Source organism: Pleurodeles waltl, chromosome 2_2 (genome assembly GCF_031143425.1).
Source record: "Pleurodeles waltl isolate 20211129_DDA chromosome 2_2, aPleWal1.hap1.20221129, whole genome shotgun sequence".
Lineage (NCBI taxonomy): Eukaryota > Metazoa > Chordata > Amphibia > Caudata > Salamandridae > Pleurodeles > Pleurodeles waltl.
This window is the reverse complement of record NC_090439.1, coordinates 621,110,819-621,137,485: the sequence shown is the minus strand read 5'-3', so window position 1 is coordinate 621,137,485 and position 26,667 is coordinate 621,110,819. Positions and strand designations below refer to the sequence as shown.

Below are 26,667 nucleotides of genomic sequence, written 5' to 3'. Positions count from 1 at the left end.
TTTTGATTGCCAGGTCCATGATATTTCTCTGAGCTTTTCCTCCATTTCTGATAACGCAGGGGATAAGCACATTCAGAATATTGAGTTGCTAAGTTATATTGCCAGGAACCAAAGAGTATGACAGAATTGGTTGGTAGTCTTTCATTCGAATTCAAGGACGTTTTGCATCCAGGTGAACTTCCATTGTTGTGTGTTGTACGAAATTGCCCCTTTTTTTACATGGTCCCCCCCACTTTTTGCCTGGTATTTGAAGCAATTTTGACAAAAGTGCACTGGTTTCCTGCTATTCAGGTCCCCAATGCCAGATCTATTTCCCTATCTCTTTCCCTAAAACTGTACAATTGTTCCCCTCAATTGGCAATACCTTTAGCACCCCTGTAAGCCCCTAGTAAATGATACCCCAGGTACCTAGGGCATGGAGTACTAAAGAGGGTCCCTGAGAGCTGCAGCATGTATTGTGCCTGTGTGACATGGTGCAGATAAAAGTGAAAACATGACATGGCACACGTCCTGTGTGACATGCCTACAGACACTGCATGCAGTATAGGTAAGTCACCCCTACAGCAGTCCTTACAGCGCTAAGGCAGTGAGCACTATACTACATGTGTGTACATATCTGCCTGAGCCGATATAACCCTGTGATGTCTAAGTCGATTCTTAGATATTAAAAGTGGACAGGAAAGCCATTTCAAGTACATGTGCTGGACACTGGTAACTACAAGTTCCCCAGCTACATGATGGCTTCACTGAAACCCAAGATCTTTGGTATCAAACATCTCATATTAATAAACTCATTCTGATTCCAGTGATGGATTTATTAAAACATGCCCCCAGAGGACATCTTAGAGGTGCCCCTGAAAACCTACCAACTACTAGTGTACTGGCTGACTGGTCCTGACCAACCTACCACCACAGACTAGTTTGTGACTCCCTGGGGTGAGAGCCCACGCTCTCTGAGGTGAGAAACAAAGCCTGCTCCGGGCAGAGATGTTACCACCTGCGTCAAGCAGGATGGCTAGTTACCAGCATATCAAGGCAAGACACTTCAAAGGCCCCTGCCTTCTTTGTTATACAACCCAGTCTTCCCCAGTCAGTGCAGATACCACCCCTCTGCCCCTGGCCCATTTGGCACCATGGCAGGTGGGGAAATTAGCTTGTCAGGAGGAGTGGTACCTATCAGGCTAGTTCCACCCCTAAGGTGGGTTACCTAGTGTGAACACGAACCTTAGAATTCCTCCATCTTGGTTTTTCATGGAATTAGGCTCACTGGGTCAGGGTTATGCCCACTCCCCACAGGAAGTGGTCATATAAGTTGTGTAGTCACCAATTGGCTACTACCTGTCACTCCCCTTAAAGCCTCTAAATTGAGTATTTAGGAGACACCCCTGATGCCAGGAACTCCGATTCGACGGGTCAAGAAGAAACGAACAAAGAAGAGCAGTGAGAAAGCCAGAACTGAAGACTTGAGCATCTGCTAAAAACTCCACTAGACTGCCAGCCCTTCGCAAATTGCCAGCAATCTCCCTTGGAGTAGAGGAGCTACTCCCTTGCAGTCCGCAGGCACCGAAGCAGCACAGTCAAGACGTGGAATGAAACTGACGTCAGCGCGGTGGGGTGGCGCCTATATATGACCGCAATGTCACCACAGCGTCCACAAAGCCAATGACGCATGCGTACTCGACTGATGGATCGCAAGGGTACTGCTTGAAAGAAAAAAATCTGCATCCAGTCCGACACTGGGAGGAAAATTTTAAGTTACGGAATATGCAACTAGAATATGTCTCTACCAGATAAATTGTTACCAAATGTAAGTAACTTGTTCTATGTGTACTTAAGGACAGTATTGTGCTACACACTCACCCTTGTTTTTTACCCACAGTAGTTCAACATTTTGTTTTATCAGTCAGTTCATTCAACTACCACAGCCTCAGCCGGTAGCAGGAAAAGCTGCACACATATTCTTCTGTGTGCCCATTATGTACTATCCTGCTGTACTCAGTCCGTTAGTAAAACCCAACCAGTTATTTGTTGCTTTTGTACAGCCCCATATTGACAAATCCATCTGAAAGGCAGCTATAACAAGGTGGATTGCTAGATACAGTTACCTTTTGCCACATACATACTTCATTTCATACCTTTGCAATGACACATTTCATGCATTAAAATGGCACCACAATCGCGCTCTTAGGTAAAATTCAGTCTATGGACAGCCTGTGATTCTAGAGCTACATATGATTGAAACTTGTAACATTGCAGCCTGTAATACCGAGGTGGGTCCGGGTGCAATGTGGTTAGAGAGGTTTTGCCACTAGTCACCCGAAACTGAAACTCCAAACCTCCCCTAAAAGGAAGTTGTTAGGAGTATGCCCAGCTTGTCAATTCACAGCACTACAGGATACAAACTGATTGTTTTAGGTAAGTAATGTTTTCCATATTCCCTTGGTAAATCATTTTTTAAAGCTGGCCATTGGTTTCTGTTTGCTGTACCCTTTGACCTCATCTTTAACCTCTGATATCGTTAAGTAATATTGTTAGTAGTGGTTGAAGAATCCATGCAAAAATTCAAATACATTATCATTTACACAGACTCGAAAGCCTCGAAAGTTTGACAGTGAGCTTCCAGATATCTCGTTAACAGACTTGCAGTTTCTGCAGTCTCTTTGTCCTCCAGAAGTTCAGCTATTCCTCAGGTAAGTTTGATATCATTTTGATTAATAGATTGCATTAGCTTTTCTGTTTTATTTTCTGCACTCAGTGATAAAAGAGAAATACTTTTATATCACCCTAGTCAAAATAAACTGTTTGAGATCTCTCTCATTACAAATACCCTTCTCTTTTAAAAGACATGGGATGAATTAAAAACACATTTCATCTTTCGGCAAGCTCAATAATTGTTGACAGTGGGCTTACTTCATTTACTCGAAATGGTTTCCTATTTTTTTTTTTCACTGTGAATTGATTATTTCAGCGAATCAAATACAACTTGATGATAATTTGTGAAGAGTGCTTTTATTCAGGTTGTCACCATATGACACTTTTGTTAATAATTGAGCATTTATTAAATGGGTTTTGTATGTAATTTCTTTTTGTGCAGAAATTGAACTGCAATCCTATTTAAAGTATCTTCCTGTGTAGTTAAACAAAAAACACTAGATTAATAATAATTAATGCCAACTTCAATTTTTATTGTAGTCTGCTTTGCTTAAACGTTGGAAATTTTGATAAAAAAGGGCTTTGACATTATAATCATTGTGGTGATTTGAAATCCTTTTATTTCCAGATCTCTTCAATTTTAAAAGTAAGGTCCAAGTTCTTGTAGATGCATACCAGTTGATCTGCCCGAGTGCATATTTTTCACTCAGGCCTTGAAAACTCATAAAATTTGACTATTCCTGCAGTTCGAGTAGCTTGAATAATCTACTCGACCTAACTGTAATGTACTTGACCTGGAAATGCGTCTCAAATTGTGTGATCGTAGGCAAATATTGTGTTTTACAGAGTAATTTTTTCTTCATTCTCACATACGAATGCACCTTCAAATATGTGAGTTTGGCATTTCTGCTATAAAAAAAAGAAAATCCTCTTTTGTTTGGTTAAATACACTAAACATTTGCTCCCATGTATAATAAATCTAGCCCACATATAGGGTACACATGATCCATGGCTTGCCTCTTAGTTTACTAATAGCTTTGCAATAAGGGCAGGGGCATTTCTCAGTGCATGTTTAAACACTCACTTTTAATAAGTATATTACTAAAGCATGATGTGGTAGCGCACTGTCACTTACTGACAGTAAATTTCCAAGAAATATTTGTAGGAAGGTAGCCTCTTTCTAGCCTTGTTACCCCCACTTTTGGCCTGTTTGTGAGGATATGTCAGGGTGTTTTTACTGTCTCACTGGGATCCTGCTAGCCAGGGCCCAGTGCTCATAGTGAAAACCCTATGTTGTCAGTGTGTTTGATATGTGTCACTGGGATCCTGCTAGCCAGGACCCCAGCGCTCATATGTTTGTGGCCTATATGTGTTCCCTGTGTGGTGCCTAACTGGATCACTGAAGCTCTGCTAACCAGAACCTCAGTGTTTATGCTCTCTCTGCTTTCTAAAATTGTCACTGCAGGCTAGTGACTAATTTTACCAATTCTCATTGGCACACTGGTACACCCATATAATTCCCTTGTATATGGTACTTAGGTACCCAGGGTATTGGGGTTCCAGGAGATCCCTATGGGCTGCAGCATTTCTTTTGCCACCCATAGGGAGCTCAGACAATTCTTACACAGGCCTGCCACTGCAGCCTGAGTGAAATAACATCCACATTATTTCACAGCCATTTTTCACTGCACATAAGTAACTTATAAGTCACCTATATGTCTAACCCTCACTTGGTGAAGGTTGGGTGCCAAGTTACTTAGTGTGTGGGCACCCGGGCACTAGCCAAGGTGCCCCCACATCGTTCAGGGCAAATTCCCCGAACTTTGTGAGTGCGGGGACACCATTACACGCGTGCACTGCACATAGGTCACTACCTATGTGTAGCGTCACCTTGGTAACTCCGAACATGGCCATATAACATGTCTAAGATCATGGAATTGTCACCCCAATACCATTCTGGTATTGGGGGGGACAATTCCATGATCCCCCGGGTCTCTAGCACAGAACCCGGGTGCTGCCAAACTGCCTTTCCGGGGTTTCCACTGCAGCTGCTGCCAACCCCTCAGACAGGATTCTGCCCTCCTGGGGTCTGGGCAGCCCTGGGCCAGAAAGGCAGAACAAAGGATTTCCTCTGAGAGAGGGTGTTACACCCTCTCCATTTGGAAATAGATGTGAAGGGCTGGGGAGGAGTAGCCTCCCCCAGCCTCTGGAAATGCTTTGATGGGCACAGATGGTGCCCATCTCTGCATAAGCCAGTCTACACTGGTTCAGGGATTCCCCCAGCCCTGCTCCGGCACGAAACTAGACAAAGGAAAGGGGAGTGACCACTCCCCTGACCAGTACCTCCCAGGGGAGGTGCCCAGAGCTCCTCCAGTGTGTCCCAGGCCTCTGCCATCTTGGATTCAGAGGTGTTGGGGGCACACTGGACTGCTCTGAGTGGCCAGTGCCAGCAGGTGACGTCAGAGACCCCCTCTGATAGGCTCTTACCTCTCTTGGTAGTCAAACCTCCTTTCTTGGTAGCCAAACCTCCTTTTCTGGCTATTTAGGGTCTCTCCTCTGGTGTATTCTTCAGATAACGAATGCAAGAGCTCACCAGAGTTCCTCTGCACTTCCCTCTTCGACTTCTACCAAGGATCGACTGCTGACTGCTCCAGGACGCCTGCAAAACCGCAACAAAGTAGCAAGACGACTACCAGCAGCATTGTAGCGCCTCATCCTGCCAGCTTTCTCGACTGTTTCCTGGTGGTGCATGCTCTGAGGGCTGTCTGCCCTCACCCTGCACTGGAAGCCAAGAAGAAATCTCCCGTGGGTCGACGGAATCTTCCCCCTGCTAACGCAGGCACCAAAAGACTGCAACACCGGTCCTCTGGGTCCCCTCTCATCCTGACGAGTGTGGTCCCTGAGACACAGGAGCTAGATCCAAGTAACTCCCACAGTCCAGTGGTCCTTCAGTCCAGGTTTAGTGGAGGTAAGTTCTTGCCTCCCCACACCAGACAGCAAACCTGTGTACTGTGTTATTTGCATCTGCTCCCGCTTCTGTGCACTTCGCCAAGGATTCCTTTGTACACAGCCTAGCCTGGGTCCCCAGCACTCCGTCCTGCAGTGCTCAACCCTCTGAGTTGGACTCCGATGTCGTGGGACCCTCTTTTTGTGACTCCTGAGTTGCTGAGCGCCCCCTCTGTCTCCTCCTCTAAGGGGCGACATCCTGGTCCTTCCTGGTCCCCAGCAGCACCCAAAAACCTCTACTGCGACCCTTGCAGCTAGCAAGGCTTGTTTGCGGTATTTCTGCGTGGAAACACTTCTACAACATCCAGCACGCCGTGGGACATCTTCCATCCAAAGGAGAAGTTCCTAGCCCTTTTCGTTGTTGCAGAATCTTCGGCTTCTTCCACCCGGAGGCAGCCCTTTTGCACCTTCATCCGGGGTTTCCTGGGCTCCTGCCCCCCCCCGGACACTATCGCGACTCTTGGACTTGGTCCCCTTGCCTTGCAGGTCCTCACGTCCAGGAATCCATCTTCAGTGTTTTGCTGGTGCTTGTGGTTCTTGCAGAATCCCCCTATCACGACTATTGTGTCTTTTTTTGTGGGGTAGTAGGGTAACTTTACTCCTACTTTTCAGGGTTTTGGGGTGGGGTAATTGGACACCCTTACTGTAAGGAAATGCCTCCTTGGCATGGTTACCCCCTGACTTTTTGCCTTTGCTGATGCTATGTTTTGAATTGAAAGTGTGCTGAGGCCTGCTAACCAGGCCCCAGCACCAGTGTTCTTTCCCTAACCTGTACTTTTGTTTTCACAATTGGCACACCCTGGCATCTAGGTAAGTCCCTTGTAACTGGTACCCCTGGTACCAAGGGCCCTGATGCCAGAGAAGGTCTCTAAGGGCTGCAGCATATCTTATGCCACCCTGGGGACCCCTCACTCAGCACAGACACACTGCTTGCCAGCTTGTGTGTGCTGGTGAGGACAAAACGAGTAAGTCGACATGGCACTCCCCTCAGGGTGCCATGCCAACCTCACACTGCCTATGCAGTATAGATAAGTCACCCCTCTAGCAGGCCTTACAGCCCTAAGGCAGGGTGCATTATACCATAGGCGAGGGCACCAGTGCATGAGCACTGTGCCCCTACAGTGTCTAAGCAAAACCTTAGACATTGTAAGTGCAGGGTAGCCATAAGAGTATATGGTCTGGGAGTCTGTCAAACACGAACTCCACAGCACCATAATGGCTACACTGAAAACTGGGGAGTTTGGTATCAAACTTCTCAGCACAATAAATGCACATTGATGCCAGTGTACATTTTATTGTAACATACACCCCCAGAGGGCACCTTAGAGGTGCCCCCTGAAACCTTAACCAACTACCCGTGTAGGCTGACTGGTTTTAGCAGCCTGCCACACTCGAGACATTTTGCTGGCCATATGGGGAGAGTGCCTTTGTCACTCTGTGGCTAGTAACAAAGCCTGTACTGGGTGGAGATGCCTATCACCTCCCCCTTGCAGGACTGTAACACCTGGCGGTGAGCCTCAAAGGCTCACCCCCTTTGTTACAGCACCACAGGGCATTCCAGCTAGTGGAGTTACCCGCCCCCTCCGGCCACGGCCCCTCTTTTGGCGGCAAGGCCAGAGGAGATAATGAGAAAAACAAGGAGGAGTCACTGGCCAGTCAGGACAGCCCCTAGGGCAACCTGAGCTGAAGTGACTCTGACTTTTAGGAATCCTCCATCTTGCAGATGGAGGATCCCCCCAATAGGGATAGGAATGTGACCCCCTCCCCTTGGGAGGAGGCACAAAGAGGGTGTAGCCACCCTCAGGGCTAGTAGCCATTGGCTACTGCCCTCCCTGACCTAAACACACCCCTAAATTCTGTATTTAGGGGCTCCCCTGAACCTAGGAACTCAGATTCCTGCAACCTAAGAAGAAGAGGACTGCTAAGCTGAAAAACCCTGCAGAGAAGACGGAGACACCAACTGCTTTGGCCCCAGCTCTACCGACCTTTCTCCCCACTTCTAAAGACACTGCTCCAGCGACGCTTTCCCCAGGGACCAGCGACCTCTGAATCCTCAGAGGACTGCCCTGCTCTAGAAGGACTAAGAACTCCTGAGGACAGAGGCCCTGTTCACCAAAGACTGCAACTTTGAAACAAAGCAGCAACTTTGAAACAACTTGTGTTTTCCCGCCGGAAGCGTGAGACTTGCTACTCTTCACCCGACGCCCCCTCTTCGACTTGTGGAGAACAATCACTTCAGGGAGGACTCCCCGGCGACTGCGAGACCGTGAGTAGCCAGAGTTGCCCCCCCTGGGCCCCCACAGCGACGCCTGCAGAGGGAATCCCAAGGCTCCCCCTGACCGCGACTGCCTGCTCCTCAGATCCCGACGCCTGGTAAAGACTCTGCACCCGCAGCCCCCAGGACCTGAAGGATCCGAACTCCAGTGCAGGAGTGACCCCCCAGGAGGCCCTCTCCCTTGCCCAGGTGGTGGCTACCCCGAGGAGCCCCCCCCTTGCCTGCCTGCATCGCTGAAGAGACCCCTTGGTCTCCCATTGATTTCAAATACAAACCTGACGCTTGTTTGCACACTGCACCCGGCCGCCCCGTGCCGCTTAGGGTGTACTTTCTGTGTGGACTTGTGTCCCCCCCGGTGCCCTACAAAACCCCCCTGGTCTGCCCTCCGAAGACGCGGGTACTTACCTGCTGGCAGACTGGAACCGGGGCACCCCCTTCTCCATTGAAGCCTATGTGTTTTGGGCATCACTTTGAACTCTGCACCTGACCGGCCCTGAGCTGCTGGTGTGGTAACTTTGGGGTTGCTCTGAACCCCCAACGGTGGGCTACCTTGGACCCAAACTTGAACCCCGTAGGTGGTTTACTTACCTGCAAGAACTAACAATTACCTACCTCCCCTAGGAACTGTGAAAATTGCACTAAGTGTCTAGTTTTAAAATAGCCATATGTGTTTTATTTGAAAAGTATATATGCTATTGTGATTATTCAAAGTTCCTAAAGTACTTACCTGCAATACCTTTCATGCAAAGTATTACATGTAGAATTTGAACCTGTGGTTCTTAAAATAAATTAAGAAAATATATTTTTCTATTCAAAAACCTATTGGCCTAGAATTGTCTCCGAGTGTGTGTTCCTCATTTATTGCCTGTGTGTATGTACAACAAATGCTTAACACTACTCCTTTGATAAGCCTACTGCTCGACCACACTACCACAAAATAGAGCATTAGTATTATCTCTTTTTGCCACTATCTTACCTGTAAGGGGAACCCTTGGACTCTGTGCATACTATTCCTTACTTTGAAATAGTGCATACAGAGCCAACTTCCTACACTTACTGTTTTCTTACAGTCCCAGCAACCCTCTACAAGTCCCATAGGTCTGGGGTCCATTTGTGATGCGCATTCTGCTTTTGGAGTATATGGTTTGTGTTGCCCCTAGACCTATGTTCACCTATTGCATCCTATTGTGATTCTACATTGTTTGCATTACTTTTCTTAGTGTTACCTGTTTTGGGTTTGTGTACATATAACTTGTGTACATTACTTACCTTCCAAGTGAGGGTTTTCTCTGAGATACTTTTGGCTTATTGTCATAAAAATAAAGTACCTTTATTTTTAGTAACTCTGGGTATTGTGTTTTCTTATGATATTGTGCTATATGATATAAGTGGTATAGTAGGAGCTTTGCATGTCTCCTAGTTCAGCCTAAGCTGCTTTGCCATAGCTACCTTCTATCAGCCTAAGCTGCTAGAAACACCCCTATTCTACGAATAAGGGATAACTGGAACTGGCACAGGGTGTAAGTACCACAGGGTACCCACTATAAGCCAGGTCAGCTTCCTACAATGTTCTAAAACCTTTCCCCTAACTCACAGTTTTATTGATAAAACTAGATCTGTGAAAATTGGGTTTCAGAAAACATTTATCATTTGCACTTCACCAAGTATAGTGTTCTAATTTATTTTATCCTATTAAAAGTTTTGTTATCACACAGAAATACAAAAATAGTCTTTAATAGCTACATTAAAATGTTTTGAACTGTTTTTAAAGTTGGCTTAGTTATATAAATGTTGTGTTTTAGGAAAAACCTGATACCAACAACCTTTCATTTCACACAGGTCAGACAGTTTGTTACAAAATCCTGGAACTCTGCAGTCACAATGAAAAGTAATTGCATTGCAAGAAGACAAACTGACCTTTGACCTCTGTCTCACAGAGCATATGTGACAAGAATAAGATTTAAAGGCATCTTAAATGATAATTCAGTTTCTGACTGAACAGAACACCCGTTCTTTGTCAGCTTGCCAGAAGGGTCCTAAAAATGGCTCGAGCTGATGAAATATGACTCACCATAGCGGGCGAGTAGATTTTTTTAGGTCTGGGAGAGTAATAAAATACCTTTACATGCTGAAAAACCCTAGAAATTCACTGAAAAAACAAAGGTTAAGGTGAATTTGTAGTTAGGCAATGTAAGAAGATGTTTTGTTATTTTGAAAAACCCTACATATTCGCTGAATAGAAACAAAGGTTAAAATGATGTTTTATTTAGTTGTTATTATATACAATTTAACGTAAAAAAAACTCAAAATCACCAGTTCTGGTTTACTGAGCTAACATTAGCTTCCATTTCAGCTGTGCTCTCCTTAAGATCTTATATATTACATTACTCATGATATATCAAATGACATCATTGATGACTTCACTAATGACACAATAGTCATGTACAGCTTAGAGTTACTGAGAATACACGTAGGTCCGTAGCATGGAAATAGTTTAAGCCCTGGAAGCTAGTGTGATTTGGCATGTTGAAAGTTATGTGATGCACCCTGTAACAATTCACTGAAGCTTGAATGCTAGTATTACTCCCTGTTAAACAATGTAAAGTTTGAGTGCACCTTATATGGGTTGCAGAGGTATATTTGAAAGAAGTTTGAGGCTTAAAGCCAAAGGCTATTGAAACAGTATCTCAGAAAGACTAAACCTCCCTAACAATACTGTATCCAGCAGTGAATATCTGGGCACATGCCCACATTAAATAGTTGCAATCCAGTGCTATAGACAAACTCTATGTATCACAGACTTTTATAAGATGTAGGTAATTATTTCCAGAACTATGCTGAAGACTTTGAGGCACTTTAGAATTTTGAATAATGTAGAGTGTAGGGGAGTCCCACTTACAGTTCATTGAACTGTCACTAGTGTTGCAAGCTTAGGTCCAAGGCTGTATGCCGACGTGCACATCTCAGAAACTTGTGTAGTGTATTTTACTAAAGTACAGAGGGTTACCCAGGGCCTTGCAGAAGGTGTGTTTTCAGTGACAAATGCCTATTGGTCAATTTCTTGACTTAAAATTGCAGGTAATTTACAGTCTTTTAGTGGTTAATCCCATAAGGGTGAACAAATAGTGTCCACAGCTGTAGTGTGTTGAATCATATCAATGCCACAAACCCTAAAGGACAGTGTCAGAATGATTGTATGATGTCATCTATGATGTTATTTAAGATGTCGTCAGTGATGTCCTCAATAATGTAATTGAACCCGGCATAAGTGATATAATATGTGAGTTCAAAAGCAGAGTATAGCAGGGTGGCAAGTAATAGATCAGTAAACTGTAACTAGTTAATTTCAGTGTTTTCTTTAAATCTTTTTAGACATTAGTGTTTATAATGTATTATTAGAACACCTAACTATAACGTCACATTACCCTTTGTTTTTTTTCGGTGAAAATATATACATTAGGAGGTGCTGAACCCATAAATAATCACTTGTGTGTGTTTCTATATTTATATATAGAGTTAGGTATAAGTGGAATTTATGTAATTTACATTACATTAAGGTTATATAAGATGTACTACTTCACACTAATTAGGTGTATATTAAAAAGCAGTGTTTGTGTATGTTTTTGTCACATATTAGTGTAAATCAATATTTTATTTCCAGTATTTTTGTACTTGCCATCATAAGTATAGGAACATGAAATTTTGGTAAACAATATTTTTGACACAATATTTGTGTCAAATGATATTTGCTTAGATACTGTGTCAGTGATCCAAGTACAAGTGCATAAATACTTATTGTATTTTTCCTGTAACCTCTAAATTCACAAAATGTATAACATCTCAAATAACTACCTTAAATATAAACGGTCTTCTGTTTATGTCATAAATATACTACATAGATAGAAGACCGTTTTAAACTCAAATACCAGTCTTAAAACATTGTACTTGTTAGGAATATAGGAAGTCATAACTCCACCAAAAGCCATTGTTCTAAAGTGCATACTGATAAATATTATTGTAAAGCCCCTCTGTTCTAATTACATCAAAATACTTCTTTTGAAATTGCTCCACGTTTACCATCCGTTAGACAATAGTTATAATACTCTCAAGTAGATACATCACATCAAAGAAGCTCAGCACATCAGCATGAAAAGGCTAAAAGTAAACAATCTGGCTCTAAAATTCTTGCTCAGTAAGCTGTGTGCCAGACTCTTTCAAACTGATAGCACCGCCTCCATGTTCTATCTCAACAAATAGGAACAAAATAGGAGCTTCTTTCAATAGACATCTCTATTACATCATTATGCCTTTTTGGACTCTAAATCTTGAAGGCAGAAAAACTTAGTGGACACTCGACAGATAAACATGTGAGTGCTAAACGCCTGGGTTTTCTATAACATCTCAGCCTTAAAGTATCCAGATGTTGAGAAATAACTTGTTAAAATTCCCAGTACCTTGATCCGAGGAGATTGCCTTTGTGATAGATCAGCAATAGTACTTTATGCCTGTTCGCCAATTATATTGCTCCCGACAGTGATAACCGAGATGAAGCGGTGCGAACATGATACACTTCCTCTAGAAAAGCCTCAGCCGGGGTGGCATTGGTTAACCATTAAACTATGCCTGTGCAAGCCTGGGCTTCTCTACAGGATTTCAGTCAAGAGTCTATAAACCGGCATTAATTAATCAAACGTATTTACCTGCCTCATGTGTACCTACAGTGCAGTCATTTAACTGTTCCAGCCAGGTTCCATTCAAATTTTGGTCACTTGTCCTGCAAGGTTTCCTCATTTTTTACCATTACTTCAGCTTGCATTGACAAACCTTCAGGGCCTCCCTTCCTAATAAGATTTTGCTATTGGCCTTTTCAAATATGTTACAGAAATGTCTACTTATCTGACATGTAATGAGCGCCTTGCATTATAATTTAGACAGAACCAAAGCCCTACCCAAGAACATGCATCTGTTCAGGAACTATGCTGCTGTACTTATCCACCTTACTTTAAACAGTTGATAGCTAGTTGGGTAGTTATTGCATTATTGCATGTCTTCAAGATCTGAGAGCTTCTTACAGTGTAATCAAATCACTCGTTCAAGAACAAGCTGCTGCTGTAGTTTAGATGAAAAATCTCTCTTTTCCAGAAATTTGAAAGAGCAACACTTGGAGGATCAGTTGATATGTTTCTTAAGCCTTACAACATATACTGTGACACCAGAACAGTTACCATAAAGCAGTGATTCCCAACCTGTGGTCCAGGGACCCTTGGGTCATTACAAAAGACCCATTGTCATTGGAGATTGTGACCCATCAGCGTTAAATGTAAATTTACTAACATTTAGGTTTAAGTAACAAGAGTTGGTACTTTTGCATCTGAAATATAACACTGCTTCATGCTAGGCTACTCCAATGATTCCAGAGAAATAACATTATTTTATGGCTGTGTTTAAATTTGGTAATTGCTTCTCAGTCAGCATCCTTTGACCAAAGTAGGTTGTAGCTATTCCATTTGGACACGGAGGGCCTGATTTAGAGTTTGGCAGACTGTTTAATCAGTTTCAGATACTACGGATATCCTGTCCACCTTATTACATGTGCATTGTATCCTATGCCTCTTGGAATAAGGCGGACAGGATATCTGTCACATATGTGATGGAGTAACCCATCGGCCAAATTCTAAATCAGGGTTAGTTTGCAAACATTGTTACAGATTAATTCCACTCCCTTGGCCTTCAATACTTCCTTGTTGAAACGTCAAGGTTCTTCTCCTGGGCCCTTCCTCCTGTCTCCCTAACCTCTGCCATCACTATGTGTTAGTAATTAACAGTCCCTTTGGAGCACCAGTCATTCGCCACAGATTTTGCTGTTGTGGCCACAGGTCAGCCTTTTCTCACTTTCCCCAGGCACATTCTCTTCATCAGTCTTTGTTTTCTCTGAAGGTGATTAGATTTGAAAGATCCTTTTTCAATGGCTTCCTATTTAAACATTATTAAAACTGTGTTTGCAGAGCTGTTGTTTGTCTTCATTTTCTATTGTGTGGTGGATCATAGATCACTTTCTTCTATTCCTGCTTTGAGATAATTCATGTGTATTTAATCAAATCAGTTTTGTCGAATTGTGTCATAAAAAATAACGTCTTAGGCATCAACCATAAATATCTCAAATGTATTGTCATTAAAATTGCTATCGCGGATTTGTAGATACCTGATGGGAAATTGTAGCGTTATAAGGGAAAGGCTTGAAGCGGATGGTAAATATGTGCCTTTATTCATAAAATAAGACAGCACACGGTGTACACACCGAACGGCGTTCGATCCGGCAATAGCTGCCTTTGTCGAACCTCACCAGTGAAACACCGTGAGCGTTCTATGTAAAGCATTCAACACAACACATTTCCTCCCAATGAAAAACGTAACAAAATAACTTGTAAGAGAATTATAGTTACATATATAATAGAAACCCTAAACTATTCATTAACAGAATATTAAACAAATATAGTCTTATTAAAGTAAAATACTATCAACTGTGCTCCAAACACTCAAAATATGATAATTCATCATATAATCATTCAACGTTTCGCCAGCCTGACGTTTTAACCCCGCAAAAATATATTAATTCATCATAATATCATTGAAACGTTTTGGCAACCTGATGTTTCTTCTACTTAATAATTTGCAATCATCATGAAGTGAAATTTTGTCATCACTAATTTGTGACAATTGTGCAGAGTCTAATCTTCCAATAACTCTGCTGCGTGTTTCATTAAGAAAATTGCCATCAACAACATCTAGATTCTCAGAATCATTCACAACATTGCCCGAACCATTCATTAATTTTCCAGGGAATCAACGAGGTGTCCTCCTGGTGCTGTATTCCAAATGCGGTAAGTCCACTCGTCGCCAAAATATGTGTAGCGTTATAAGGGAAAAACACTGAAGGCTTGAAGCGGATGGTAAATATGTGCCTTTATTCATAAAATAAGACAGCACATGGTGTACACACCGTACGGCATCCGATCAGGCAGTAACTGCCTTCGTCGAACCTCGCCGGTGAAATGCCGCACGCGTTATATGTAAAGCATTCAACACAACAGCACAGTTAAGAGGTAGCGTAGAAACATGAATCCTTTCGTATGTAAGTTATTTGCATTGTGATATTAAATAGCACGCTTTGAAGAATTTCTTTTTTCTTAAAAAGGTTACCCTTACTTTGTGACTTTGAACCTCTACACCAGCATGTTCTCGCATTACATAACTTGGTAAAAGCTGCGCAGAGTTTGGATGAGATGTCACAGACCATCACAGACCTCCTCAGCGAACAAAAGGTATGTTCATTTTATTTCACATCAAAGAGTAGCTGCTGGATAGCAGTGCAAGCCTTATAAGTAAAGCAGTGGCAGTTATAGTTCCAGCCAGCCTTGCTGCTCCTGAGTTTTACAAAATAGCTTTCATTAGGAGCAAACGAAAATGGTGAATATTGGGTTATGTAAGCAGTCCTTAGAGAAAAATACTGTTTTTTTTTCTCTTTTTTTTTCTTTTGGATTCTCGTCAGTGGCATGCAGAAGTGATAGTGCATTCTTTTGAAAGGATTAAGACAGATTAATTCAGAAATGTTTCAGGATCCTGTATAAAAAATATAATGCTTGTTTTCATTTTGGTTACTTTGGAGGAGCTTAAACATTACTTCACTATAATCATCTAAGATTTGTTAAATTAAATTTACATTCTTTATCACAATCTCTTTCATAGGCTCACATGCTTGAATCATTCCCGGTTGTCGAGCTGGGAGTCACACAGTATTGTTCAAGCAACAGCATCCCTCAATAAACAGCTTCACTTTAGTAATCAAACATTTCAGAGTGAAAGACCCAAACGTCAGCCAGTCCGCTTTCATCAGCCTGAATACCACTCCCTTTTTTCAGCCCCCAGAGACAACCATGCCTCTGAAAAATGTTCACGTCTTGTAAAAGGTAATCCTATCAGAGCCCTGCTCTATCTTCTGTATATTAATTTCCTTATCTTTTACTGGTAACTCCTGTGAGAAGAGGCTTTATGCTGAAGATCCCCTACACTGAGCATAGTTAATGTTTTGATCCTCTTCAGAAGACCAAAGAGAGCATGACTGGCAGAAAATTCTCTGCAAAACCTTGAATGATCACAAACCTTGCCTTTTGAACTGGCTTCAAAGGAAGCCAGTGCTGATGAATCACCTTCTTCTCAGGTAAGTCCCATCATTTTACTTAATCTAAAAAGCATTAGCTGACTCATCGTAGGATGTCTAAAGCAGAGACGTCCACGGAGGACCTATCCTCTATGTCTGAGGAACACTCATATAGGGACTCAAAAATCCCTGACAGGAAGCTTGACAAAGCAGTCAAACAACTTTGAGGTGCTGTGTAAACTTCCTGGCCTGCAGCATTGTCCATTACTCAGCTGTTGAGTACATCTCTGCTATCTGTGCTTGTATCTTCATTGATGAATTTTTCCTGTCAGCAACCTCTTCATTAATGGTCACCCGACAATGACAACATCAGTGACAGTGACAGCAATAACCATGCATGGCCTCACTGTTGGTGCAGTTCATTCCTTCAGACCCTCTGTCGATGACAACCATTATTTTTACAACAACTGCATCTTTGACAAGGTCTCAGTTATTCAAGAGACTGTTGATGACACCTCCATTACCAAAAAAATATATTTATTTGACTTTCATCTGTGACATTACTTTATTCAACTAAATCTCCAATTTGAGTATCACCCACCGCTGCTTCTAACATTTTTCAGATTAAGTATGACATTCAAGATAAAAGTCACTTTGGTATGGCAGCAAGCCCAATATAGTGCTGGGTAAAATCAGTATCTGATGGGTGAGGGAGAATATGGTGATAATGGGGTTGTAGGTACAGATAATCATGGTAATACAGACAATGACAAGACCCACCTTCCATGTCTGAAAGATGAGCAAAACCACCAGTACTTACTACCATGCCAGTTATGACCGTCATTAGAAGGACTATTAGAAGATTAATATTAAGGGTACCCCGATGTTACAGGCTCCAGAGAACCTGCACTCTGATCTCCATTTCAACAGCTTTCCTCAGAATTAGATGCATAACTTCCATAGCGTTCTACCAAACCACAACCACTTTCACAACAATTGTACTGCCATCTAACCATAAATCGACACACGTGACAAGCGCACCCTTGAAGGCCAGTCCTCAATGCCAGCATGCCCTAATGAATCCTTCCCACGGTATTAAAGTTAACGTTGTAAATTAAGTAATCTAGTCGTTCTTTAATGTTAATGGCAAAAAAAATAGACTGCTGATTGTCTTGGCTACCATAGTCCCCATATTGGTGTTGTGTAAACATATGCCACAATTCATTTGTCCTGTTTTAAACATGAAGTTACCTGAATCACATGGAAAACTCAAATGTATTAAAATTTAAATTGCAGTGGGTCGAGTCAGTCAGTGTCATTTCAAATCAGGTTCACAGATATGTATCAGCATCTCTTCATTCTTGTTTGGCACATATGGTTCTAAAGAGTTCTGCTTGAGAATATATTTAGATTCCAAGCATCTGAGACAAAACTCTGTCACAGCCTCTTGGAAGTATATCTGGTCACATATTGCTTCAATTTACTTGCATTTCCTGTATGAAATGATTGTTTAAAATGTCTCTCTAAGAAATCTGGTATTAATCGGAGGGGTGGGGTAGTGAAAACCCTACTCAAGCAACAACCTCAAGCTCTGTCAGGGTGAACTATAAAAGTCTTTACATTAAGCTTCTGCTTAACTCTCTAGTAGCTTGGCACAAAACCAGGCTTAACTTAGAGGCACTGTGTAAGATATTTATACAGCACAAAAACAATGATAAAGAGAAAACCCAGAGAAAAATCTCAAACCAATTTAGAAAAGTAGAGAAAATTGGAATGAATAAAATGACACCAAAGCTAATCAGCAGAACCAGTTTAGAGTTTTCCGTGCAAACTATCGCTTAAACGATCAAAGCGGCAACTTCGGTATCTGTTCACGCAAGACTAGGGCAGAGTCAAAAGTTAAGGTCGACCATGATGGAGCATGGTTCGGATGCACAAGGTGGATTGAGCCCAGCCTCGGCTTTCCTTTGGACTTAGGAGAAACTTTGAAGCAAAGTTCCTGAGAAGGTAAAAGTTTAGTGGGGCATGGCAGCCGGCAGTGTCCGAGGAGGAGGCATTGTTGTCAAGGTGCAGCTGGATGAAGTCGAATTGAAGATTTCTGACGTAGTCATTTTTTTGGAATTTGAAAATCTCCAGCAGGACGAAGCTGCAGGCTGTAGTTAACGAGTGATCCACAAGGTTACATACCTCCCTGCGCGACAGGATTTGCGTACGTACGTATCGGGAACTACTGCAAAGTCAGGCCAACCGGCGATGCACATTGGGCAGATCGGCTAGCACATGTCCTGTTCTTCTCTTGGTTCTCAGGCCACTTTTTGGCTAACATTTTTCTAAGTCCCATGTTCTTGGAGGAGTACCACCTACACCACTTCCAAGGGTCTAGGACCTGGGGAGAGACCACTTAAGGGGGTCAGGACTCACTCCAGCAGAGTCCAGGTGCAGGGTTTAAGGTCTAAGGAACTTGTTTTCTCCCTGTTGCTCACACAGGATGCCTTAATTCAGAAGATGGTCCAGTTCTGCTGTAAGCAACAGGTCAGTCCTCTGGTAGCAGCAGGGCAGTCTTCTGAGGGTTTACAGTCCTTCTGAATCTGCCACATGTCTAGAAGTATACTAAGGAGTTGTTGTCAGGGTTACATATGTATACCTGGTGCCAGCCTTTGAAGTAGAGGGACATCCTGGGCTAACCCCACATCTGGCTCTGGAAGATTTTTCCATTTGACAGCCAAGGCTCCAAGAAGTCTGGGGTGACAAAAGGCTGGTGTCAGGTTTCTTTGTGTGCGCTGGTGGAGTGAACAGCTCCGACCCAGCCATCCAGACGAGATGACCAATCCTGCCTACACCCAGCCCCACTTTTCTTACTGTTTGACAGGAATACACAAACCTCAGCAGCAGATCAATTCACAGTCATGTGACCCAGGATGCCAGCAACAGGCGCCAAATGGATTGGGCAAGAAAATACCTTCTTTCTCAATGTAGCATTTTCTGAATTGTGGCTTAAATTCTGGCTTTAACATTAAATAAGATTTTAAATTTAATTTGAGTTCAAACATGAAATTTCTACCTACTCTCAATCAGAAGTTGGCACCTATGAAATGTAATCAGGTAACCCAATGTTATATAGTCGTAAAGATAGGCCTTCCAGTAGTGAAAAACACATTTAAGAGTTTTTACCACTAGGACATGTAAAACTCAAAAGTATATGTCCTACTTTTTCAATACACTGCACCTTGAATACGTCTTGCCCTATGGGCTTTAGGGCTAACCTCCAGGGTGATTTATATGTAATAAAAAGGAAGGTTTATGCCTGGCAAAAAAGTTTATTTTGCTTGGTCGAATTGGCAGTTTAAAATTGCACTACAGGATGCAATGGCAGGCGTGAGACTTGTTTTAAAGTGCTACTTTAGTGGGCGGCACAGTGAGTGCTGCAGACCCACTCCTAGTATTTAATTTGCAGGTCCTGAATACATGTACCACTTTACTAGGGACTTATTAGTAAGTTAAGTGTGCCAATCAGGTGTAGGTCATTTTTACCATGTGTAGATAGGAAGAGTGCAAGCACCTTAGCACCAGTTAGCAACAAAAATGAATTCAGAAAACAGGAGGGGCGAAGACGAAAGGTTTGGGGGTGAAACTGCAGAGTGCCTTGTCGAAGTCTCACCACAGGATAGTTAATGTCCATGGTACATAATGCTCTCAGCTGTTCCTATATACGCTTATATGCAGGAAAATAGTACTACCCATATAATTTCTAATGCATGGGTATGTGAATATATAAACAGCAAGGTCGATTTGCAATTAATTTTTTTGGTCTCGTGTTAGTCAAAAGTATTTTTTTTTTTTTTTACTAAAAGTGTGTGTAATATACTTACATATAGGGGTTTTCCGCAAGTCTTCTTTTTCCACTGGTCTGTTATTGTGCCATTCACATTTTCTTAGTCCTTCTACAGCATACAGTATGGGGCAGTTGGTCAGCCCACTTCAGCCACTGGCTAACTTTACTGGGAGTGACAACATCCATCCTGCTCTTTCACAAAGAGCTTGTCCATGCACAAAGTAGGAAATATTGTGGCAAAATGTGTTTTTTTGCGGGGGAAAAAGGTTATGTTTAACTAATCTTTTTAAGTTGAAGAAGATTCTGCAGTTTCCCACATGATAAAGTTTTCCAAAAATTTACCAAACTAAAAGGCCAGCAGCCATTACTGTTTGTTTTGCAAATGCTTGTTTTCATGTTTTTACTTTCTAGATTTTTACAGGTTTCGATGAAAAGGGAGAAATATAGGTTTTACACTTATTCCTATTTTTACAAGCCTTGCATTTCACATGTTTCAAAACCCTGCATTTAAAATGTTCCTTTTAAGGTGTGGCTTACATAAATGACAGGAAACTAGATCATCTTAACGTAATCTTGAACGTTTTTATACAAAGAGCAATTTATGGTATGTGCTTCCCTATACCTGGATCAGTTTTCAAAGATTGCCAGTGCCTTCTGAAGATCTTTCAAATCTCATGTATTTCTATACATTACATCAGTAGATTGTTTTGAGTATGTACTATGGAGCAGTTTCTCTCGATTTTGGGGCTTAGTCTTACTAAGAGGATATCCCCTAGTCTTTAATCTCATTGTTATTTGTTCCTGTTTTCTTAAAAATGTTTGCAGTATTCCTTTTCCTCTTAGTATTACATTTTTGTGTTATGCTTGCATTATAATGGTGTAGACCGAAATCTATTGTATGGTTGTTAAACATTTTTAGTGTGTGTTTGTTGCAAGAGTGACTGTATATAAACATGCTTTGTATACTCCTGCCATCTCGTGTTGGGCCAGGACGTTTGCAAAACGTTTTTCTTCAAAGAAGTTTGTCACAAAATCTCTTATTACTCCTCCCTAGGTCCACAATGCAACAGCACATTGGCTCCACTTCCGATTACTTTCTTCCACAATCAGGCTTGGACACTCTGTGACCCTGCTCTTAAGTCGACACACGTATTCATGTTTTATTCTGTGACTTTTCAAGTCGAGAAGCTCTCACCTTAGGTAATGTAGAGGATAGCAGTTTTTTGGTGACAGAGGTTCCCTTTCATACCAACATGACCTTGTAACCAAAACATAACACTCAAAGCACTTAAAAATTATGTGGCATTAAGCGGCTTGTTGAATAGGAATTCATTGAGGGATTCTCGAGAATGCACATAGGACAGAGAGGTCCTGATTTAGAAGTTGGCGGAGGGGAATACTCTGTCACAAACATGACGGATATCCCGTCTGCCGGTTTATGATCCCATTCTATCCTATGGGTATCGTAATTATTCCCTCCGCCTACAACTAAATGAGGCCCATAATTATGGAACACACTCAATTCCATTTCTGTCAAAGGTGTTACACTTAATACTCTTGATCTTTAATCTCTGCCTCTTTACAGAGCACATTGAAACATACTATGACTGCTATCTTACCTTCCACTGTACAAGGCTCACAGTTATTGGTTGGAGAGAAAGTGTACAAACTACAAAATGCAAAGACATGTAAACAAAGAAATGTCAAGCACACAAGTGGAAATCCTGGTCGTTTTGCATCCAGGCATACTATGAACAGAAAGAGATTGAGACACGCTTCTCCAGTGGCTCTAATGTCAAGGAATTGATTGAATTTGTTGAGCAGGTGGTACAATGTGTACTGATCTCAGGTCGAAGACAACGTCTATACGGCCTGGGTAATGCACACTTAAAGATCAGTCTCCAACTCACAAACACCTAATGGCCGAGGCAGAACACTGCTACCAAGGAAGATAACCATAAAATCTGCAGCTGAACCATGAAATGCCTTTGGATCAAGTGCCTCCATCACAGGTCGCATCAGCAGCTAGAAAGGTCCCACCCAAGGAAATCCAAGATTGGCCCGCTGCTCTGCCTCCTCCTTTTCAATGAGAAGTCAAGAAGGCTAGCTCAACGTCTACAGGCGCGCGGCTGAGGGCAGGTTCCCAGTATTACTGAGGAAAGAATAAATAATTCTCCTTTGGTTGAGGCTTGCACGTTCCTAGGAAGCTCATTCTCGACTATGGGAAGGGCGACTGATTGACCAACTGACGTTGACAACTTGTCTTCATTCTGTAAGTGACATTCTAGCACTTTTTGTTGCATTTTTTGAATAGGAGAAGTTGTAGTTGCGGTCCTGATGAAGCGTCATGGGATCATTCTTTGTCCATCGAGACGCAAAACATGTTGACCATATTTTGACAGTATTAGGTACACTAACTTTTCTTCCCCTTTGTAGAGTGTAGCGGGACATTATCCCCGCATTCACTCCTTATGATTTTTTAACTTGGCCTGAACCTTTCCCTGATTCATTAAAGTGATGTTTAAGGCTCAGAGCTAATTTTAACTCTCCCAATCTCTCCTATATATATATCCACTCATATCTTGTCGTAGTCAGTATCCATTTCAGACCTTATTTTGGCAAACTACCTACGGTTTAGCATCATCCCGATTCTAGAGGTGGTCCGCCAGACATTGCAGCACCGGTCTGACAAGGAGCTAGCCCAGTGATGAAGCTTGTCATCCTATTGGGTGCTTGAGGGCTCTCCTGATATCACTGACTGAATTCGACCCTGCATTCATATCACACTAAATATCTTTTTTGGAACAGTGTACCTTTCTATCTTATAGTAAGTCTCGGGAGACTGTACACTGGACCATCAATCTCCCAGTCCCTCCTCTTGTATTAATAGCTCGACATCGACAACACACCCAAGAAGGAAATAAGCTGCAGAAAAATACATTTGTTAGCTGAAATCAACATTGAATACCACCCCACTGGAATAGAGGCTGACGCCAGAATCCATGCCAAGAGTGGACGTCTCCTAGGGTTCTCTCTTGAAGAAGCTGGCTGATGTGCTGGATGAGAGCAAAAGAAGATTTTCGTCCACCCTGTCATTGACATGATTCTTGCCATACCACTGGCTCCAGGACTCAGATGCAAACCAAAAAAGAGACGATCCTAATGGCGGAAGGCCTTGCCTTGCTGATCAAGAGCACCATGTAGTTATCCCTCTGCAAGATAGAGAGAGGCGTATGTACTTCCTTCACTTATTGGTTCCCATCAGAACCCTTTCAGAGTGGCACATGTCATGGAGTGTGTAGGAAGTTGGCTCTGTATGCACTATTTCAAAGTAAGGAATAGTATGCACAGAGTCCAAGGGTTCTCCTTAGAGGTAAGATAGTGACAAAAAGAGATAATACTAATGCTCTATTTTGTGGTAGTGTGGTCGAGCAGTAGGCTTATCAAAGGAGTAGTGTTAAGCATTTGTTGTACACACACAGGCAATAAATGAGGAACACACACTCAAAGACAATTCCTGGCCAAGAGGTTTTTGTATAGAAAACTATCTTTACTTAGTTTATTTTAAGAACCACAGGTTCAAATTTTACATGTAATACTTCAAATGAAAGGTATTGCAGGTAGGTACTTTAGGAACTTTGAATAATCAAAATAGTATATACACTTTTCACATAAATCACATATAGCTATTTTAAAACTAGACAGTGCAATTTTCAACAGTTCCTGGGGGGGAGTAAGAGTTTGTTAGTTTTTGCAGGTAAGTAAACCACCTACGGGGTTCAAGTTTGGGTCCAAGGTAGGCCACCGTTGGGGGTTCAGAGCAACCCCAAAGTTACCACATCAGCAGCTCAGGGCCAGTCAGGTGCAGAGGTCAAAGTGGTGCCCAAAACGCATAGGCTTCAATGGAGAAGGGGGTGCCCCGGTTTCAGTCTGCCAGCAGGTAAGTACCCGCGTCTTCGGAGGGCAGACCAGGGGGGTTTTGTAGGGCACCGGGGGACACACCAGTTAACACAGAAAGTACACCCTCAGCAGCACGGGGGCGGCCGGGTGCAGTGTGCAAACACGCGTCGGGTTTGTGATTGAAATCAATGGGAGACCAAGGGGTCTCTTCAGCGATGCAGGGAGGGGGGGGCTCCTCGGGGTAGCCACCACCTGGGCAAGGGAGAGGGCCACCTGGGGGTCACTCCTGCACTGGAGTTCGGATCCTTCAGGTCCTGGGGGCTGCGGGTGCAGAGTCTTTACCAGGCATCGGGATCTGAGGAGCAGGCAGTCGCGGTCAGGGGGAGCCTCGGGATTCCCTCTGCAGGCGTCGCTGTGGGAGCTCAGGGGGGGGGGCATCTCTGGCTACTCACGGTCTCGAAGTCGCCGGGGAGTCCTCCCTGAAGTGTTTGTTCTCCACAAGTCGAGCCGGGGGCGTCGGGTGCAGAGTAGCAAGTCTCACGCTTCCGGCAGGCAACGCAAGTTGTTTTAAAGTTGCTCCTTTGTAACAAAGTTGCAGTCTCGGGTGAACAGAGCCGCTGTCCTCAGGAGTTCTTGGTCCTTCTAGAGCAGGGCAGTCCTCTGAGGATTCAGAGGTTGCTGGTCCCTGGGGAGAGCGTCGCTGGAGCAGTGTCTTTAGAAGGGGGAGACAGGCCGGTAGAGCTGGGGCCAAAGCAGTGGGTGTCTCCGTCTTCTCTGCAGGGTTTTTCAGCTTAGCAGTCCTCTTCTTCTTAGGTTGCAGGAATCTGAGTTCCTAGGTTCTGGGGAGCCCCTAAATACAGAATTTAGGGGTGTGTTTAGGTCTGGGAGGGCAGTAGCCAATGGCTACTAGCCCTGAGGGTGGCTACACCCTCTTTGTGCCTCCTCCCTGAGGGGAGGGGGGCACATCCCTAATCCTATTGGGGGAATCCTCCATCTGCAAGATGGAGGATTTCTAAAAGTCAGAGTTACCTCAGCTCAGGACACCTTAGGGGCTGTCCTGACCGGCCAGTGACTCCTCCTTGTTTTTCTCATTATCTCTCCTGGACTTGCCGCCAAAAGTGGGGGCTGTGTCCAGGGGGCGGGCATCTCCACTAGCTGGAGTGCCCTGGGGCATTGTAACACGATGCCTGGGCCTTTGAAGCTCACTGCTAGGTGTTACAGTTCCTACAGGGGGGAGGTGTGAAGCATCTACACCCAGAGCAGGCTTTTGTTTCTGTCCTCAGAGAGCACAAAGGCCCTCACCACATGGGGTCAGAAACTCGTCTCTCAGCAGCAGGCTGGCACAGACCAGTCAGTCCTGCACTGAACAATTGGGTAAAATACAGGGGGCATCTCTAAGATGCCCTCTGTGTGCATTTTTTAATAAATCCAACACTGGCATCAGTGTGGGTTTATTATTCTGAAAGGTTTGATACCAAACTTCCCAGTATTCATTGTAGCCATTATGGAGCTGTGGAGTTCGTTTTTGACAGACCCCCAGACCATGTACTCTTATGGCTACCCTGCACTTACAATGTCTAAGGATTGCTTAGACACTGTAGGGGCATAGTTCTCATGCACCTATGCCCTCACCTGTGGTATAGTGCACCCTGCCTTAGGGCTGTAAGGCCTGCTAGAGGGGTGACTTACCTATGCCAGAGGCAGTGTGAGGTTGGCATGGCACCCTGAGGGGAGTGCCATGTCGACTTTGTCATTTTCTCCTCACTAGCACACACAATCTGGCAAGCAGTGTGTCTGTGCTGAGTGAGGGGTCCCTAGGGTGGCATAAGACATGCTGCAGCCCTTAGAGACCTTCCCTGGCATCAGGGCCCTTGGTACCGGGGGTACCAGTTACAAGGGACTTACATGGGTGCCAGGGTTGTGCCAATTGTGGAGACAATGGTACATCTTAGGTGAAAGAACACTGGTGCTGGTGCCTGGTTAGCAGGGTCCCAGCACACTTCTCAGTCAAGTCAGCATCAGTATCAGGCAAAAAGTGGTGGGTAACTGCAACAGGGAGCCATTTCCTTACAGAGTGGCTAATGGGTCCAACCATGGTTGTTGAGGCCCTTTACTCCTGATGTCCTGGGGGTCTGACCTACTATGGATCCTGAGCAACTAAGCCAAGTACACCTTCTGCACTTGACTGCCACTGACTGGGGAGGGGTTTGGATTGTAGATACATAACTCAAAGTGCACTCTGCAATAAGAATAAATCAGTTTTGAGTCAAATACTTGTTTTGTATGAAAAAAGTGTTTTATTTCTAACTGTACACATTCAAAGAGATAGTGACAGTCGTAAGCAATAACACAACCCCCTTGAGGTCAGGGCTTTAGTTTTCCTTTAGCAAATCCCTGTCCGACCCTCTTCCTTACAATGTGGTTCAGGTTAGTCCCCATTCACTGGTGGGTGCACCTAGGGAACGCTCCCTGGTTGGCCTTACTTGAGTCCCACGCTGACTCTTGTGAAATAGTCAAAAGTATCAATGGTGCTGCAGCACCTTCAGCAGCAAGTCCTCCATGACCCAGCAGGTCCAATGTAAGTCTTACTCATTCATCCTTTGTCGACTGATGTCAGCTACATGAAGTTACTGGCAGTCATGACTGCTTGTCTTTGATGGTTTATAGTCAGTGTATTCTTGTATCTGAATGATTGGCAATCAAAGGGAGAGCCCCCGTTGCTGGCATAGTACCAATGGACAATGACTTATTTCAATATGAATTTTACCATCATTGTCCCGACCTTTCACCTCACTCAAAGGCGATGACTCAGATGTGTCTTACTGAAGCTTGAATCCCAGTCCT

General features: G+C 43.4%; 1 protein-coding gene across 4 annotated transcripts in view; it reads left to right on the top strand.

Annotated features, from left to right (window-relative positions):
* Positions 1–26,667, top strand: part of RB1CC1 (RB1 inducible coiled-coil 1) — a 486,536-nt gene that overhangs the window by 190,019 nt on the left and 269,850 nt on the right. For all 4 annotated transcript variants that reach the window (XM_069220165.1, XM_069220164.1, XM_069220163.1 and 1 more), the window contains exons 12-13: positions 2,587–2,690; positions 15,129–15,255. In XM_069220165.1, coding sequence (XP_069076266.1) covers positions 2,587–2,690; positions 15,129–15,255 — 231 coding nt within the window. The remainder of the gene's footprint in view (positions 1–2,586; positions 2,691–15,128; positions 15,256–26,667) is intronic.